Genomic DNA, 16881 nt, shown 5'->3' with positions numbered 1-16881 from the left:
TATTTTAAAGATATCCGTCCACCTGATTTAAGTTTTAAGATCGTGGTGACATTTTTATTGCCATCTTACTCTTGTAATCAACTGAATCCCGACGCGTTGTCTGTTGATTAATACCATTAATTTAGACGGAATGTGTCCAATCAGCCGGGAGTGCGACCTTAATCCGTGTCCTTTCTGCACTCACACTCACCGTTGCGCCCAGCTGCTGGTGTCATGCCAGCTGACGGAGTCGGGCGCATTGATCTGTGGGATGATGCCAGGGAAAAAGCACCTACAGGGTAACACATGTCCAATGTACTTTCCATCTCTCCATCCCCCCCCTCCCTCCCTCCCTCCTCTTCTTCCTCCTTCTCCGTACCAGGTTGTCATTTGTACTCCATCAACACCCACCACGGCTCCGAGTTGAGGATAGTAGCAGCCATCAGGAACAAACTTCTCCTCATTACCAGGAAACATCCACGATTCGAGGGCCTGAGCACCGTCGCCCCGGGGGCGGACTCTCCGGTGGAGGAGTTTCAGTACATACGGGTACAGCGAGATCTTCCACGATGAAGAGAAGGGAAGAAAAGAAATGGAATAGTTAATAAGTTACCAGAGAGAGTTAAAAGAGAATTCGTCAGGAAGCAGTTGGGATTCTCGTCCGATTGGCTCTCAGAAAGCCTGCAGAACCTCGCCTGTGATCTCTGCTTTGGCGGAAACATTATACAGTGAAGTCAAACGGAGTGGCGTCCCAGGTATCTTGTCAAGATTTCCCACTGAAATGTGCAAATCCGATTTTTGAAAATCGCAGTTCAGACAAACAGTTCCTCATTTTCCATCCGAAATTGAGCTCTTTCTTCAGAGACCGTCAAGTAGAAAGACAGCAGACATGTTAATTATGGATTCACAAAATTTTTGATGACCAGAAGAAACAGAAACGGGCTTAAGAAAAAAAACAACCTTAATCTTAACATTTCTTAAAAGTTATTTGTATTCAATCCATCTTGTCATAAGACATTTCTAGATTAATCCCATAGGGTAAAAGAATCACAGTCATGATGCCACATTTGGATTTAATTGTTCTTTACAGTGGCTGAATTCCTTCCAAACCGAATCATATGGGTTGAAAATCTTAAATGAAGCCCGGGAGAGTAATATCAAAATGATGACTGACGTTGCTGTGTCTCATCCACCCGTCAGGAGATCTGCTTGTGCGACCCGCCGGTGGTCATGGCCCTGGTGGACGGTCCGACGGGCGAGAACGACAACATGATCTGTGTGGCCTACAAACATCAGTTTGACCTGATCAATGAGAGCACTGGCGATGCCTACAGGCTACATCATGCGGACGCCAACAGGGTGAGAAGCAACCGCCCCGACGCACTTTGCATTCCAGCGCCTCGTGGAACCGCAGAGATTGACTTCCATTCGTTTCGCGCAGACTCGCCATCGCCCCCACTGCTTCTTGTTCAACTCCAACCGTAACCCGACTGCAACAACACATCGCCACAACAAAACGTTTCCGTTTCTCAGATAAGCGGTTCCGTCCATGTCCCCATAATGACACAAGTCCCCATGAATCAGTGTGCAATCACATTTCGGTCCCCACTAGGATAGAAGGACAAAACCAGAACACACACACACACTCTCTCTCTCCCTGGTGGGTTTTTTTTTCCTCTCTCTCCGCCTCCATGTATTTTTTATGTGATGTTCATTGAAGCCGAGCAGAACTGAACCCTTCAATTGGCCCAGTTAGCGGCTGTGTTCACTCGCTGATTGCCGGCCTGCTTACTGAATCAACACATTGTCATTCATGGCCACAAGCTGGAGGAGGAGGAGCGAGAGGAGAAGTGAATGAGCCGACTGGAGGATGAACAGCTGCTCAGATAAAACGTCCTGTTCTGCTTTGAACATTTATTCTTTAAAAAAAAAAAGAAAGAAAATTGCCACAATAACATTATCTTTTTTTATTATCATCATCCTGAGGGTATTCGACCTGACATTATCGATTAAAAGCAGTTCCTCGCATCTGACCTTTGGATCTTCTTCTCTGAGCTGACTTGGTCTTTGCCTGCAGGTAAATTTCGTTGCAGCCATTGACGTGTATGAAGACGGAGAGGCAGGTCTGCTGTTGTGTTACAACTGTGAGTCTCCTTTGGACTGTGAACCGTGTCGGATGTTACGTGATTCACGCCTCACTCTCGCCCGGGATAAAAATCTTACCAAAGAATCTTACCAGATTACGAACGATCCTGTGAAAATATGGGGAAGTTTAACGGAGGTGAAAACGGCAGGAAAAAAGTCTTTGCGTCATAAGGACCTTTGAAACATTTAGATTTTTGTGAAGAAATACTGATTAAAATTTTAAAAAACTATATATATATATATATATATGTATATATATTGGGTGGAGTGTAAATTAAGTTGAAATTTGGTTAAATTACACATGTTCCTAAGGTCATTTATTTTCAGTGTCATGAGGAATAATCAAACTCATGAAATCAGGTTTATTGTACGAACAGTCACAGCGGTGGGACGCAATTTAAAAAGACCTACGAGGAATTCATAAGCACCCACCGAGCATGAGATGAGTTACTCTTTTTATTGCCTAAATTGTTTTGTTTTTTTACAAATCATTCAACATATATCAGGAGATAAACAACCAACAACCTAAAAAAAAGTAATTTTTTTTAAAAATATATTGTTATTTTTCAAGCCAGTACAATGAAGCATAGATTTCGAAATTTGACTTCACTTCCTTCTTCTTCATTCTCATCGTCATTCCTGTTCACCCCGTTTTCCAGACGTCTGCTACTATAAGAAAGTCTGTCCGTTTAATGGCTCCACGCCGATGATACAGTCCAACACCTCGGATTTCCACTTCAGCTGGAACCAGATGCCCAACGCCATCGGTAGGTTTTTAACCGCCGCAGCCGCGCCCTGCACACTCTGCCGGCCTGGCCGGAGCTTGCCGTCGCCATGGAAACACCGTGCATAACCACAAGCATCCGTCAAGTCTGCGTGTGTGTGTGTGTTTGTGATTGTGATTGTGCACGTTGTTATTAATGCAGGACGTGATGAAGAGAGAAAAACACAAGTGGACATTCTGACCCTGTTGATTGCAGATCGCAGCTGCTTAAGAAAACTGCACATCCCATAATGTTTCTTTCACACAGACCCTTATAAAGACACTGTAGCATGCAGTACATATTAATGAAGCACATATGTCAACATTGGTTGGGAAAAAAAGTGTATTTTTCTTGAAGAAGCCAGATATTTGCATGAGAAAATGTGATTAAATAACCTGTAAATTGTTGACTTTTCCATTATATTTCACCATCCATTCAAATTCAATTCCAGTTAAATGGTCAAACAAATGAGACATGAACTTCTCATTTTGTACTCAATAATTAAGTCAATGTCAATATTAGGATAACTGTTGAAACCTATGATCTTACCTTTTACATATAAAAATACTATATTTGATACTAATGATCAATGTTTATACATGTAAAAATAGGTGATTTCATGAGATTTACTTTTTTATTAATGTAAGTAGCACATCACATCGTAATCCCATGAATTACCTAAATTCTAGGTCTTTTTTGGGTTCTATTAGGTGTTTCAGCCTTCTTTGACAAACCAATAAACCAAAAGAAAACTACTTATTCAATAAAATACAGCATGTACATGAAGTAACCGTATCGCACGTGAACATAGACGTGGATTTAGGTTCATGTTTCACACAAAAGAAATTGAGAATACATTTTCAACTGTCCTCGCTACGATACATAATGACCGCAAATTAAAGTAATGACAGCATGAGATTATGTGAGGCTTTATAAATAAAATTCAAAAATTTATATAAAGATCGATTGAAAACATTATAAAAATGAATAACAACAATCTGTCCCTTGTTCAATGCTACATTTAGGTTTGTAGTGCCGCAACATGTAATAATGTTTTTCATTCTCAGCTCATTATGTAATAACACCACATTTTGAAATAACGGTATTACAAACCGTTATGTAACAAAAAGTTAAATGATTAAATCCACTTGGTGGCACTCGCAATCTGGTTTCATTTACTCAAGAGTGATATATAATATAATTCTAGTCCAACTCCATCTTTATTTTTATCTTTCTAATTATTAAACATAGAACCATGTATACAGACGACGGGCAAAATGTATTACACAGTGCACTGAATTATTACATTTTCTTAAACTAAAAACTGTTGCAATATGTAACAAGTTATTACAAAATGTGGCAAAGTTTATTAGAAAAAAGTGTTCTATTGCAAAACGCGGCATTATTACATAATGAGTTGAGACTCTTTATTACATGATTGCATATTGGACCAATATTACAGAATGCGTCGCTACGAGGTTTTGTCTCCTTTTCCTTTGGACATCTTGTAGACTTTCGTTTGAAATACTGAAATGCTCAGACAATTATTATCCTCGAGCTTCTTTCTCTATTTTTCTTTGTTAAACCCGCACCGCTCAGATTAAAGGATTCATCTCAGATGCTCCTTCCCGCTGTGTCTCTCACCTTGTTGTACATTTCACAGAGACATTGAGAGAGAGAAAAGTGTCTGGAGCCCCGAGGACAGACGCTCAGGCAGATTTCACACATGATAATCATCTAATGATGACATTTCAAGAATGCCATTATGGCGGAAAGTATTATTTTCAGTGAAGCAGTTTAGTTTGGGTTTTTTTTTTTTTTTTTTTTTCTCGGCGCGGCAACTTTGTTTCGATCGCAGAACGTTTCGCTATGACCTTGCGTTGTCTTCGCAGTTTGTGCATTCCCTTACATCCTGGCCTTCACAACGGACTCCATCGAGATCCGACTGGTGGTCAACGGCAACCTCGTGTACACAGCAGTGGTCCCCGAGCTGCAGCTGACCTCTTCACGGGTCAGTATGACCAACAGGTTCAACACCACCTGTCTGACTTCCTTTTCAACGTATTTTGCAACACCAAGAAATGTTGATTTCATATATTGATATTGAAAAGCATGAGTTCAGTTTTATTTAGACTCGGTGATCATTTGTTCCTGTAAAGCCACTTCTTTGATTTTTCTGTAGTAATTGTTCGTTGGTAGCTCCTGGAAATCTCCCCCTGAATAGCAACCCTTGTGCCATCTGTAATTAAAAAAAACAATTTTAAACAGTTAGAAATTTGACAAATGTCAATGATATATATAAGACGGAAGGGTTTGGGACCCAGTACTGACCCCTGGGAGACGCCACAAGCGACGTCCAAGCATTATGAGGTGAAGTTTGCCAGTTTCACAAACTGCTTCTTGTCATTTAACCAACTATAAATAACACTCCGTTAAAAAAAAAAAAAAAAAAACTGTTCCCTTTCAGTTGCTTGGTTGGATGCTTGGTTGCTCAGTTGCCTGGTCAGTCGGTCAGTTGGTTTCATGGATGTATATTCATTTCAAAATACAAAGAAAATACATGAAATTCCCAAATTCTTGGACATTTTTCGATGTTTTTTCGATGTTTTTTCGACATAGACCCTCACAAAGAATTGTTTGTTTGTTCGTTTGTTTATTCGGTCGGTTGGTTAGTGAGTGCCTAGTTGGTTGGTTGGTTGGTCGGTTGATTGGTTGGTCGGTTGGCCGGCAGGCAGGTTTGTAGGTTTCATGAATGTATATTCATTTCAAAATACAAAGAAAATTAATTTGGACATTTTTCGATTCTGCGAACACATAGATCCTAACGAAGAAATCCAAGAAGGAAATAATTACTAAGAATTGTAAGCGGTAAAGCACTGACCAGTCATAATTTGTTTATTTACATGTCTTACAAGCCAATTGACTTAATTAGAAGCAAAGCCGAAGGATGAAAATCTGTAAATAATTTCACTTTCTGAAATAGCATTTTGTGTCTGCATGACGTGGGAACAGCTTCCTTAGTTCCTGAGTCGTTCTGTGAAACTCGTTCTGTGCAACAATTTTGGAAAACGTAAGCAGCGACGGTTTTCTTTTGCCTCTATCCTCTCCGTCGCCGTCGTCACAACCCCTCTCCGTGTCGATGGAATCCCTTCGTCACGTCGCCTCTGTTTCTCCTCCCCGCAGTCGGACATTTACTTCGTGTCCTCGGCTCCGGTGAGCTCAGCCTCCAACTGCAGCTCCAGGGACACCAGTTCCCAGAGTTCCCCTCAAACGCCCACCGGCTACGAGATGCCCGTGTTCCCGTCGCCGCTCGGGGACGGTAAGAACCGACACGGGGAATCACACCGTGGGGATGTTTCGTAATGCAGTTTCAATGTTGTTTAATGTCCCACAGACCTACTTGACTTTGGACTCTCTCCTAAACCCCCCCGAGCTGTACATTTACATAAACCTGTCTCAGCAGAATCCCACAGTTCAATACAGTTTTTTTTTTTTGCCTTTTTGTTTCACCGGAAGATATTTAATTGCGTTTATGTCCCTCATGAGTATTACTTCACCTTTTCTCACTGTGCTTAGACTAATGGCATCGCTGGCTATCCATTGTGTCCATTTTTCAAATGATAGCCTACATAGATTGCAGCTTATTATCTTGGAGGTCACGACCTACTCGCATTAATGCAGTTTTCCAAACGATAAATAGAAATACCACCTTCGTTTTATTTCAATTTAAGATCAGATTTTCAGTGTGTGGTTTGCATGTTCTCTATACGTGTGTGTGTGTGTGTGTGTGTGTGTGTGTGTGTGTGTGTGTGTGTGTGTGTGTGTGTGTGTGTGTGTGTGTGTGTGTGTGTGTGTGTGTGTGTGTGTGTGTGTGTGTGTGTGTGTGTGTGTGTGTGTGTGTTCTCTCTGGGTACTCTATTCTTCAGCTGTGAGTGTGTGTGTTTGTCCTATGATGGACCTCTCCAGGGTGCACACACACACACACACACACACACACAAAAGGAAAAAAAAGCCCTTAAAAGTGTCTGCAGAGTGATTTCCATCCGATATTTTATTGACTTGACGTCGACAAAAAATTTCGAAATCCAGTTCGGAATGAATCCGCGCTCACGGGGACCAAAACGCGTCACGGCGTCATGATGATGCACTGAATTTATACAAAAACAGCACATTACTAAACAGGTACCGTGCTGTTTACACCCCCCCCCCTCACCCCTCCCCCCCTTCCTCTATTCAAGTGTCCTCGGGGGGGGAGAACACCTTCAAGGATGATTGAGGATCAATATGAACCATCAAGCCCGCATTCATCATCCCCTCCTTCTTTTATTGTACATTTAGTCTCCCATCACCCCGTTCCTGACCTCCTCTGGAATGAACCAGCTGCTAATAACACCCAGGGGTTGTTGGTTTTTTTTTTTTTGTTTTTTTTTGTATTCATTGAGAGTCAAGAGACTGATGGACGGCGGTGATCTCAGCTCCCCATCCTTGGCATGTATTTCTCAAGACCGCAGAGATGAACAAAGCTTGTTGTTAAAACGCTCGTGTGCGACCTGCAGCAGCAGCAGCAGCAGCGTCCCGCCAGTCCTCCCTCCTGAGAGGGGGGGGGGGGTGAGTATTTACAGGTCCCATTAACACTAACGGGGAGGAAGGTTCTGGGCTGACGCTGCTGCAATTAGCCCCGAGGACGGGATTTATGCTTTTAGGCTGCCTCAGGTAATCATACGCTCTCGTGAGGGATTCTCATTTTCTCTCCCCTTTGTTTTGTGCACATAACTCTGCCAAACGGAGGACCTGCTGCTGTGTGACTGAGTGTGTGTGTGTGTGTGTGTCGAGTCGGTGTAACCACCCCCCCCCCCCTCCCCTCTCTCTCTTCTTCATCCCTGGTTCAGATTCTATACGGATCCCCTATGGTACCAAGCTTTCCCTGTACATGTCTAAGGATGCCGAAGGTACTGCGGGACTCTGCCCCCCCCCCCCCCCCGCTCCATTAAAATGCCCCCACTAACACGCACGTGCTCCTCAGAGTGTTTCACCCTGTCTGCTCCAAGGCGGCATGTTGACTTGAACGCTGGTTGAATGTTAAGTGAACATTATGTCTTCCCCCCCATAACCGCCCCCACCACCACCACCTCCTCCTCCTCCACCCTCCCCCATCCCAACTAATTAAAACTTGAAAATCAGGGAAAAGGTGCAAAGTTTAAAAAAAAAAAATAAATGATAGTCAGTCTAAAGGAGGAGGAGGAGGAGGAGGAGGTGCACAAGTGTGCAAGGAAGGGGAGGGTCTGTGTACGAGCCGTGGTGGAGGTGGTGGTTGTGGGGATGGAGGGGGTAGCGGGGGGGGGGGAGACACGTCTGCCGCAGCATGATTTACAGATTGCACTGTCGCCATGGAGACTTTTGTCAGCTCCTCTCTTCGATCCAAAGTGGTGGTCCAAACAGCGGCGCCACAGTCTGATGGTGGGAGGATGAAGAGGGGGGAGGGATGAAGAAATGAAGGGGGGTGGCGGAGGGGGGGGTAGAGTGAGGTTGAAGGGCTGCTGACAAAAATCCCATCGTCTAACTGCCCGCCGTATACATCTGCTCCTCGGGGAGGTTTTCATGTGATGTAATCGCATCGAGCAACGTGAACGAGGTGCCGCTGGCGATCGGATCCTCAAACCCCCAGCCAAAAAAAAGCCGCGGCTTGTCTTCGACTAGCGCCTCGATCGAGTGACACACTTCCTCCTGGTCCAGACGTGCATGTGGAATATATCAATCAATGATTGTATATTCAAAACAAACTGCATGCTTGGTTGTTTTGGTTTTCTCTGTGACGGTACAGGTACGTGACTGTAGCGGCACTAACATCGGCAGTAGACTCTTTTTTTTTCTCCTCTCCCCACTTCCCTTCTCTTTACTCTCCACTCACCTGCTGACATTTCCAATGAGTCAGTCCCTCTTCCCGTGCAGCCCGGCTTCCGCTTTGATTCCTTCTCGCCCCGCGTTATTACGGGCCTCGACGGAGCCCAACGCCGCCCCCCGGTGGCGCGATCGGACGCCGGCGGCTCCGCGAAGGCGGGCTGGCTCATTTTGAAACACTCACGAGCCTCCATTTCACATCTCTATCGTCTTTCCTCGGTGATAAATCATCCGCTGCAAATAACCGCCGCAGAGTTATGTTGCATTAACTCTGTGGTGTAAGGATAATTAATTTCTACGTGGAGGATTGTTTCCATAAATGAGGCTATTAATCACTTCAGAGTGGCTTCATTTCATTATAAAAGTGTGATTCTGTTGGAGAAACTTAAACCGGAGTTTAGTTTGGGTTTCAATCAAGGCCAGTTTTCACATTTAAGACGAAGATTCTTCATTAAACGACGTAGCATTAGCATACCATGATGGTAAATTAGGACAAAATATCCTCGAACATTAACAAATGTCAAGTTTTTCAGCTGGGAGGGAAAAAAAACTAAACATTGAAATTATTTACGTGCACACATAAAAATACTCTCACCAACCAAGATTGGATAAAGACGCCTTTGCGTTCAACCTTATACCCGTTAATCTCTTGTATTTACATTTTTACGTTAGTGCAAATAAAACCGTCCACACAATGAAGACTATCGACAAAAAGACCAGATGTTTTGAAAAATCTGATAATTGACTTCAGCAGGTAAATTGATGATTGTATTTCGCGCCAGATGAAGTTATTATAAGAATTTAGTCCCTGTCAGTTATTGGACTTTTATCCTCAATTAAACAGGCTCAGATCTTTCTGCAGTTTTTGAAAAAAAAAGTCAATTAAGTGACGTTTTTCTGTAAAAATATATTGAATACAATTTTTTTTTTTATTGTAGTTAATGAAAGTTACATTTTTCTAATCTTTCTCACTGAAAATCGGATTTGGCTGTATGCTTTTATCATTATTTGATTTAAAAAAAGTGGAATTTAGTTTGGATTATTCAAAAAAAGCTTTTAATGTTTATTTTTTTAAAATCTTTAACAACCATTTTCATCCTTATTTTTAAGTTTTGGTTTAAGGTTTGTTTATCTGCCTGTATGGTGCAGGAGAGCAAGTCTCGAATGCATCATGGTGCAAAAAAAAAAAAAAATAATTCTTGATGTATTTTTTGAAATTAAAAAATTTGGACTGACGTTAATATCTTGTATAGCTCAATTTACATCAATGGTGTCAAACATAAGGCCCGTGGACCAAAACCAGCCTGGAAGGAGCTCTAATCCGGCCGCCAACTCTTAAAGAAAATTTTAAATAAAACATAGATTTTTTTTTTTTCCAACACCAGCAGTAGCCTGAAAGCCATGCTTGTAAAAACGTGAATAATTCAACAATACAAGAAGTCTTTTTAGGCTTTTTCCCCTGTATTTTGCACCAGAAGGTACTTAAATGTACTTAATTTTAAGATTTTCCATCGTAATCCCAAAATTATTGACATTTTCATCACGTATACTGTCCCCCACAGAAATAAACATTTAAAAAAATGTTTTTTAAAGGTGGTGCAGTAGCAATAGTGTTTGTCACAACCAAGTAATGGCTGAATAAAATACAGATTTTACACATTGCAGTGAAAATACTGTCGATTTTTTTTTTTTTTTTTTTTTTTATAGTTTCAACGTAACTATGAAAAATGTATAAAAGAAGCCGAATGGCGGGTAACAGCTTCAACATCCTCGCACTTGTATTAGTCTTCCGTTCGGATTCCAGCGTTAAATTATTAAGTACCAGGCTCCAACTCCTGCGACTTTAATGTCACGCCGCGCAAAACCGACTAAAAATAAAACGCGTTCAAGGTGTGAAAAGACTCGGCACGCGTTAAATATATATAACCTTTTGTTGGTAATGAGCTAAAACTTGCAAAAAAAATAAATAAATAAAGGCATGGTAGCGCTTCGGGCATTTCATTTCATCCATATTTCATGATCTGACACACGTTCGTCTCCTTTTATATGCGTCTTTGCTTTTTTTTATACCTTTTTTTTCAACTTCTGCTTCATGCCTGCTCTTGTTGTCTGTCTTTACGTCCCTGGTTCCTCACTGCTTCCTCCTCCTCCTCCTCCTCCTCCTCCTCCTCGTTCCCAGGCGAAGCGGCATGTAAGCACATCTTCAAGATCCCGCTGTGTAACCTGGTGGGCCGCAGCATCGAGCGCCCGCTGAAGTCGCCGCTGGTCAACAAGGTGCTGACGACGCCGGCCCCCGCCATGGCGGCCCCGACGCCGCTCGTCTCCGCCACGCACTCGCTCTCCTTGTCCCGCATGGAGATCAAGGAGATCGCCAGCCGCACCAGGAAGGAGCTGCTGGGTAAAAAGTCCCGGGGAAACCTTGTTTTGTTTTTGTTTGGGGTTGGGGGGTTTTTCCGCGCCCAATAAGGCGACTCGTTTCCAGGATCTTTGGTCTTTGTCCAAAAGGAATCTAGTTTGTCTGTTTGCTTTTTTGGAATTCATGTAAAATCCTGGATATTTTGACATTTGTTTTTCTGTCAACATCCCCACAATGTGTGTTTCTCTTCATATTTCAATTTTAATTTGGTTTATAGTCCCTGAATTCATTCAAAAGTAACAGTAAACAGTCTTAGTGACCCAGAAGAGACGATTACTCTTATTATATCTGCCCCTTATTACCTTTCTTTACACAGTGTTATAAATGTTTACAATATACACACAAAAAAAAAATCAGTAGATTAAAATGTGATTTTTCATGACGGCCGTATAAAAGTTTCTTCCCTGATATTAAACGTCTGCATGAAGGTCTCACGGAGGAGCCGAGTGGGAAACCCGACAGTGGATCGGTGAAACACAGGAAGATGAGCAAGAAGAACACCGAGGAGGAGCTTAAAGGACGAGCGCTGACGTCCACAAACAGCGACGGGTGAGACGGACGCGCTCAGCAACAGGAATTCAATCCACCTTTTAAAGAACGTGGAAAGAAAGCGAGTATATGATATAATACCGCAGCTCTGACACGGGGCAAAATAGACCTGTGTACAAAACACACTGCAACACAAATAGCATCTGTTATATGTACATGAAATGTGCCATAAATACATTGGAAACTAAATTTAAAGTGAAACTGAGTTCTTCACGCAACTTTTAACATCTTTCTTCTTTTCTTTTTTTAGTTAATCAGATGTCAGATACATAAATTCAGTTGAATTTTCCCATTTAAATTAACTTGGGGGGGGGGGGGGGGGAGGAAAAAAACAAAACAAGTGCTGGGCATCAATACAATTTATTTATTTGTGCAAGTTGTATTTTTTTCAGTTCAAATTATGGAGTGTAATGTTTGAACTAATAATTCAAAAAACGATGCAATTGTAAAACATTGCAATAAAATGTGTTAATAATGTTAGTTAATAATATGTTTACTCAGCTTGTAGATTTGAGTAGTTAAGACTTAACCCATTTTTTCCCATTTAAATACAATTAAACATGACAGGAAACAAACTTTTTTTTAAATTTTAATAGCAAATACAGATACTGACTTTTTTATTGATATGGTATGTTTATTGTCTAAGTGACTGCTTTTCCAAATTTTCAAGATTCATTTTCCAATAATGTTTCTCCCTTTCAACCAAAATATTCTCCATAAACATAACGTTTTTACAAAAAGGCCAAAACAAAAAACATCCAAGTTTCTGTTTTTCACTTTGCTTCATTGCGTCGGATTCCTTTTACGACATCGCCATCTGCTGGATGTCAGTGGAATTGCACACAAGGGACATTTTAGCCAGAAGCGCCGTTTCAAAGGCGTTTCTCATGGTAATTCAAACAACAAACGACTCACCGGTTCCCGACACTCTAATGAAAGAGTTTTGATTGTTGTCGGCGTCTGAGGTCGTCCTTTCCGTGTGCGGCAGGTTGCTTTCCGAGTCGTCCGAGGCGGAACTGGACATCCAGCTGCACTGCGCCTCCGCCTCGGAGGCCGAGCCGGAGAAGGTGGCGCTGTGTGCCGAGAGTCCGGCCCTGGCCAGCGCCTTCGGACTCTCCACGTCCTTCGAGGAAGACGTCCTGGACCTAAAGTGATGACAATCCCAGTGTGCACTTCTCTTGGCCCCGCCCACTCCTGTACTCCCGCCGCTTCTCTGTCGTTTGCTTTCGTTCCACTTTTTTTGTTTTGTTTTGGGGTTTTTTTTGGTTTTGGTTTTATCGTTTGTTCCGTTTCTATCTTGTGTGTGTGTGTGTGTGTCTGAGTAACCCAAAGAGGCAGACGAGGTCGTGCGAGACGTTGAAAAGTTCATCCCAGTTCCACGCGGTGAATGTAAACCACGCCCACCACCACCCCCCACCCCCGTCCCCTCCCCCCCCCCCACCCCTCCGAAGCCGCCTTCCCGTCCGACACGTGTCGTATATTAACGTGATTGTTTCCAATCACTCTCAGATGTTGTATGATTATTGCATATGTATGTGTACATCTGTTCATACCTAGACACTGCAGGCGACCTCCCTGGCTCGTGATGCATATTTATAGATATATTATTGAAGAAGAAGAAGGAAAAAAAACCGATTTTATTCCCATATTTAGTAGAGGAAACGATGTTTTACTCTCTCTCTCTTTCTCTCTTTCTCTCTCTCTCTCTCTCTCTCTCTCTCTTTACTCACAAGCAAACAGGCAGACAGGGCTGGAGGCTAAAAGTCTCCCACAAGTGCCATTTTCCCAGCATTTCCTCCATCCAACCAAACCTCTTTAACGGCCAACCGGGTCCCGGTGTCCGACAAGTAGCAGCCGCGATTGTAGTCCGGGTTCGATTCAACTACGGGTTTAACGACGGCGAAACTCACGCGTTTGAGCGAATCCGCCCGCCGGGGGCCCTCCATCTCCCGCACGGCAGCCACGAGAAACGTCAGCGCAGTGGGGAATGGCTGCGAGCAAAAGCCACAAAATCGGGAGTTCAAATTGCAGATTGGGATATATGCAAAAAAAAAGAACTTTAAATTGTAAAATAAGTTTGGCTTGTATCTGGAAAGTAGAAAAGTGAACCAAGGAGGTAGAAAATGACCGAAAATAGAGCTTTTGTATGTCATATCACGTGATTAAGGGCCATAATTAAGCTTTTAACAGGAAAAAAACCAAACAACCCGTCTCACATGGTTAATCTTCGCTTAAAAACTTTGATTAAAAACACATTTGCACTATGAATAAAAGCGTTTCCTTCAGTGACAGATGTAAAAAGAAAAAAAGGGTCAAACGTATGACCTGTGGCCCAAAACTGCCACACTTGAATCTGGCTCAGGGGGATTTTACATGGTGTCAAAATTACATTTATGCAATTTTCTTTTTCCAAGTAAGTTCAAATAAAGAATCTACAGATCCTGGTTTGTCTGCTGCAGGAGCTCAGGACTGTCACAAGTTTCTCCTACGAAGTGAACATTAAGTTTTAAAGGTGTCATTGGTTATAGGTTGAAATTTTACTGGTTAATTAGGCTTTTTTTTGTTTTTGTTTTTACATTAATCCAACAAAATATGATCCAAAAGTCCTCCTGTGCACCAGAGTGAACACAAACCCGATAATGAAACGTGGAAATATCAGTGTCAAGCGCTTCAGGTGGTTTTATGCTGGTGCGGCTATAAGAGCGCCCCCCGGTGGTGGCTTCACAAACCTGCAGCCTTTGACTCTTTGCATGAGCCTCCTCTTCCTCCCTTTTCTTCTTCCCACATGCTTCTCTCTCTCTCTCTCTCTCTCTCTCTCTCTCTCTCTCTCTCTCTTCTGTTCATCCTCCTGCCTCCACTACACCAGAACTCAACTCAGACAAAAGGGAAAGACGGAGGAAAAATGTTTTGGTTTTTTTTTTTTTACAAAGATGCTTTTTTCCCATGTTTCTTTCTCTGAATGGTGGAGGGAGAAACTCTGCTTCTTCTTCTCTTTTTTTTCTACCTCCCCTCTTGGCATTTTTCCATGGTTTATATTTTGTTTCTTTTGATTTTGATTTTTTTTTTGTATTTAAATCTATATTTACTGTTTAGACTGTTGCTGAACCTCTCTGTGATATCAAAATGGAAAAAAAAAATTACAAAAAAAACACCAAGTGTCTTAAAATATTGTATCGCCATCGTTTTTAATGCCAAGTACTACTTGTAAATGTTTGTGTATCAAATGTGGCCTCAAATGAAACTGAACTATATTATTATTATTATTATTATTATTATTAATATTATTATTATTTGAACAGTTATTTTAAACAAGTGCTGTAGACCACTGCTGTGAAAGTAGTTGATTATGTTCATTGATATGTAATAAATATTTATGAAATTTGATTTTTCTTTGTGTATTTATACATGTATATCATATTGATTAAGATTTGCAAGTTTTGTGTTTTAAAATGTGTCGTTTCATGTCCACGTAAAAATAGTAATACGGTACTCCAAACACTGCAAAAAATAAGGAGGCGATAAAAATAGACTATGAGGAACACGACAAATAAATAAAAGTGATCTTAAATAGATTTTCAATACACGGACACCGCGGCTCCACCGTGCAACGAAACATTAAATTAAAGATATAATAGCAAGCCCATAAAACGAAGGGTTATAAAAGTGTGACGCCTCATAAAAGTCTATTGAAGTGTATTAAAGGGAAAGATGTATTGCATCGATACCAGAGGAAATTGAGGTTTTCCACTGCTTACAGATGCAGCAACATTCAACACACTCACGTAACCAACGTGACAGAATACACCTGTCAAATAGGTCAATATTAACAATTTACATACAAATAATTAGGATAAAATTCACTCCAACAGTCAAATACACTTTTGACTTCCAGGTTCATTTTTTTCTATAAAGACAATATGATATAGTTCTTATGTAAATATACAATATTTATAAAGCTGACCAAACTTTTGGAGGTCGGCGGCCGTGTCCACGATGACCCACGGTGCCAGACGGCTTCCTGTCCGGTCAGCAGGTCCGCAATGTGGGACGGAGACGCCTCGGGGGACTATTTTATTGTTCGCAGAATTCTTTGCTTTGTCGGTTGGAAGGAATCTGCCCTCGGGTGGTGGGGGTGGGGGTGGGACCGCGGTGAACCGGCTCACATCTCTTTGTTTGTTTTTCACTAATCGGAGAATTCAACCCGCGACACAAAATGGGACAAAATACCCAGGCTCCCATTCGGCAAAGTGGATTTACTGAACTCTGAGAACTCAAATTGACCCGAGGAACTTTTTTTTTGTTGGTTTTTTTTGCTAAGATACTGAAAAAAAGATCAAATAAAAAAAACAAAACCTAAATGGGTTCTAATGTAGACCCGACGTTGTGTGTGTGTGTGTGTGTGTGTGTGTGTGTGTGTGTGTGTGTGTGTGTGTGTGTGTGTGTGTGGCCACGTTTACACGTTCACCTCTGCCTTTAGAGGTCATACAGGGAGGATACAGTACATCCAGCTGGTTCAGAGCTGCAATGAGCATTCCAAACCTGTAGGGGGCAGTGTAGCACGAAGCGTGAAGCCATGACAGCCAATCAGAATAACCCCCTTCCTTCCTTCAGCCACAGAACAGAAGCCGATTTGATCCAGATCTCTCACTGTGGCCTGAGTTTTCAGGAATCGTCGTTTGTGGTGAGTCGCAGTTGTGTTTATGTGTAATATCACCGTTTTTTGGTGTTTTTTTTTCAAATACCCAGTCCGTGTAAACGTGGCCTGAGAAAGCGTGTGATTGACTGATGCAGGCCAGGTGGAGCTCACCTGAGCCTGCAGCGAGAAGACCTCTGATTGGCTGCACTGGGAGACAGAGGGACTTCACCTGTTTAGTGTGTGTGTGTGTGTGTGTGTGTGATAGATATGTTGTGGTTGATTACCGAGACACAAGCAGTTTTGATTTTTGTCTACCGCTCTATAGAGAGCATGTGAGCAGTTCTTGCAGAATGTGAGAACCCTGTCATGTTTTGTTGTTTTTTTTCCCCCGATGTAGAAAATTCCAGTTTTTTTCTCTCGATATGTAGCTTCGGCGCCTGAATTTGTGTTTGTTGCCTTGACTACTGCCCCTCTTTTAATTATTTCAAAACCTG

The 16881-nt window shown here is 42.0% G+C and overlaps 1 protein-coding gene across 1 annotated transcript in view; it reads left to right on the top strand.

Moving 5' to 3' along the window:
* The window catches only part of garnl3 (GTPase activating Rap/RanGAP domain like 3), a 69486-nt gene extending 56487 nt beyond the window's left edge, over positions 1-12999 (top strand). The window contains exons 22-31 of the mRNA XM_080510144.1: positions 362-528; positions 1180-1338; positions 2057-2123; positions 2784-2891; positions 4781-4899; positions 6072-6207; positions 7778-7837; positions 10966-11184; positions 11631-11751; positions 12740-12999. Coding sequence (XP_080366270.1) covers positions 362-528; positions 1180-1338; positions 2057-2123; positions 2784-2891; positions 4781-4899; positions 6072-6207; positions 7778-7837; positions 10966-11184; positions 11631-11751; positions 12740-12905 — 1322 coding nt within the window. The 3' untranslated portion in view covers positions 12906-12999. The remainder of the gene's footprint in view (positions 1-361; positions 529-1179; positions 1339-2056; positions 2124-2783; positions 2892-4780; positions 4900-6071; positions 6208-7777; positions 7838-10965; positions 11185-11630; positions 11752-12739) is intronic.
* Positions 13000-16881: the final 3882 nt, after the last annotated feature.

Source organism: Blennius ocellaris (genome assembly GCF_963422515.1).
Source record: "Blennius ocellaris genome assembly, chromosome: 15".
In the NCBI taxonomy this organism is placed as follows: Eukaryota; Metazoa; Chordata; class Actinopteri; order Blenniiformes; family Blenniidae; genus Blennius; species Blennius ocellaris.
The sequence above is the reverse complement of the archived record's forward strand: the minus strand, read 5'-3'. Positions and strand labels throughout refer to the sequence as shown.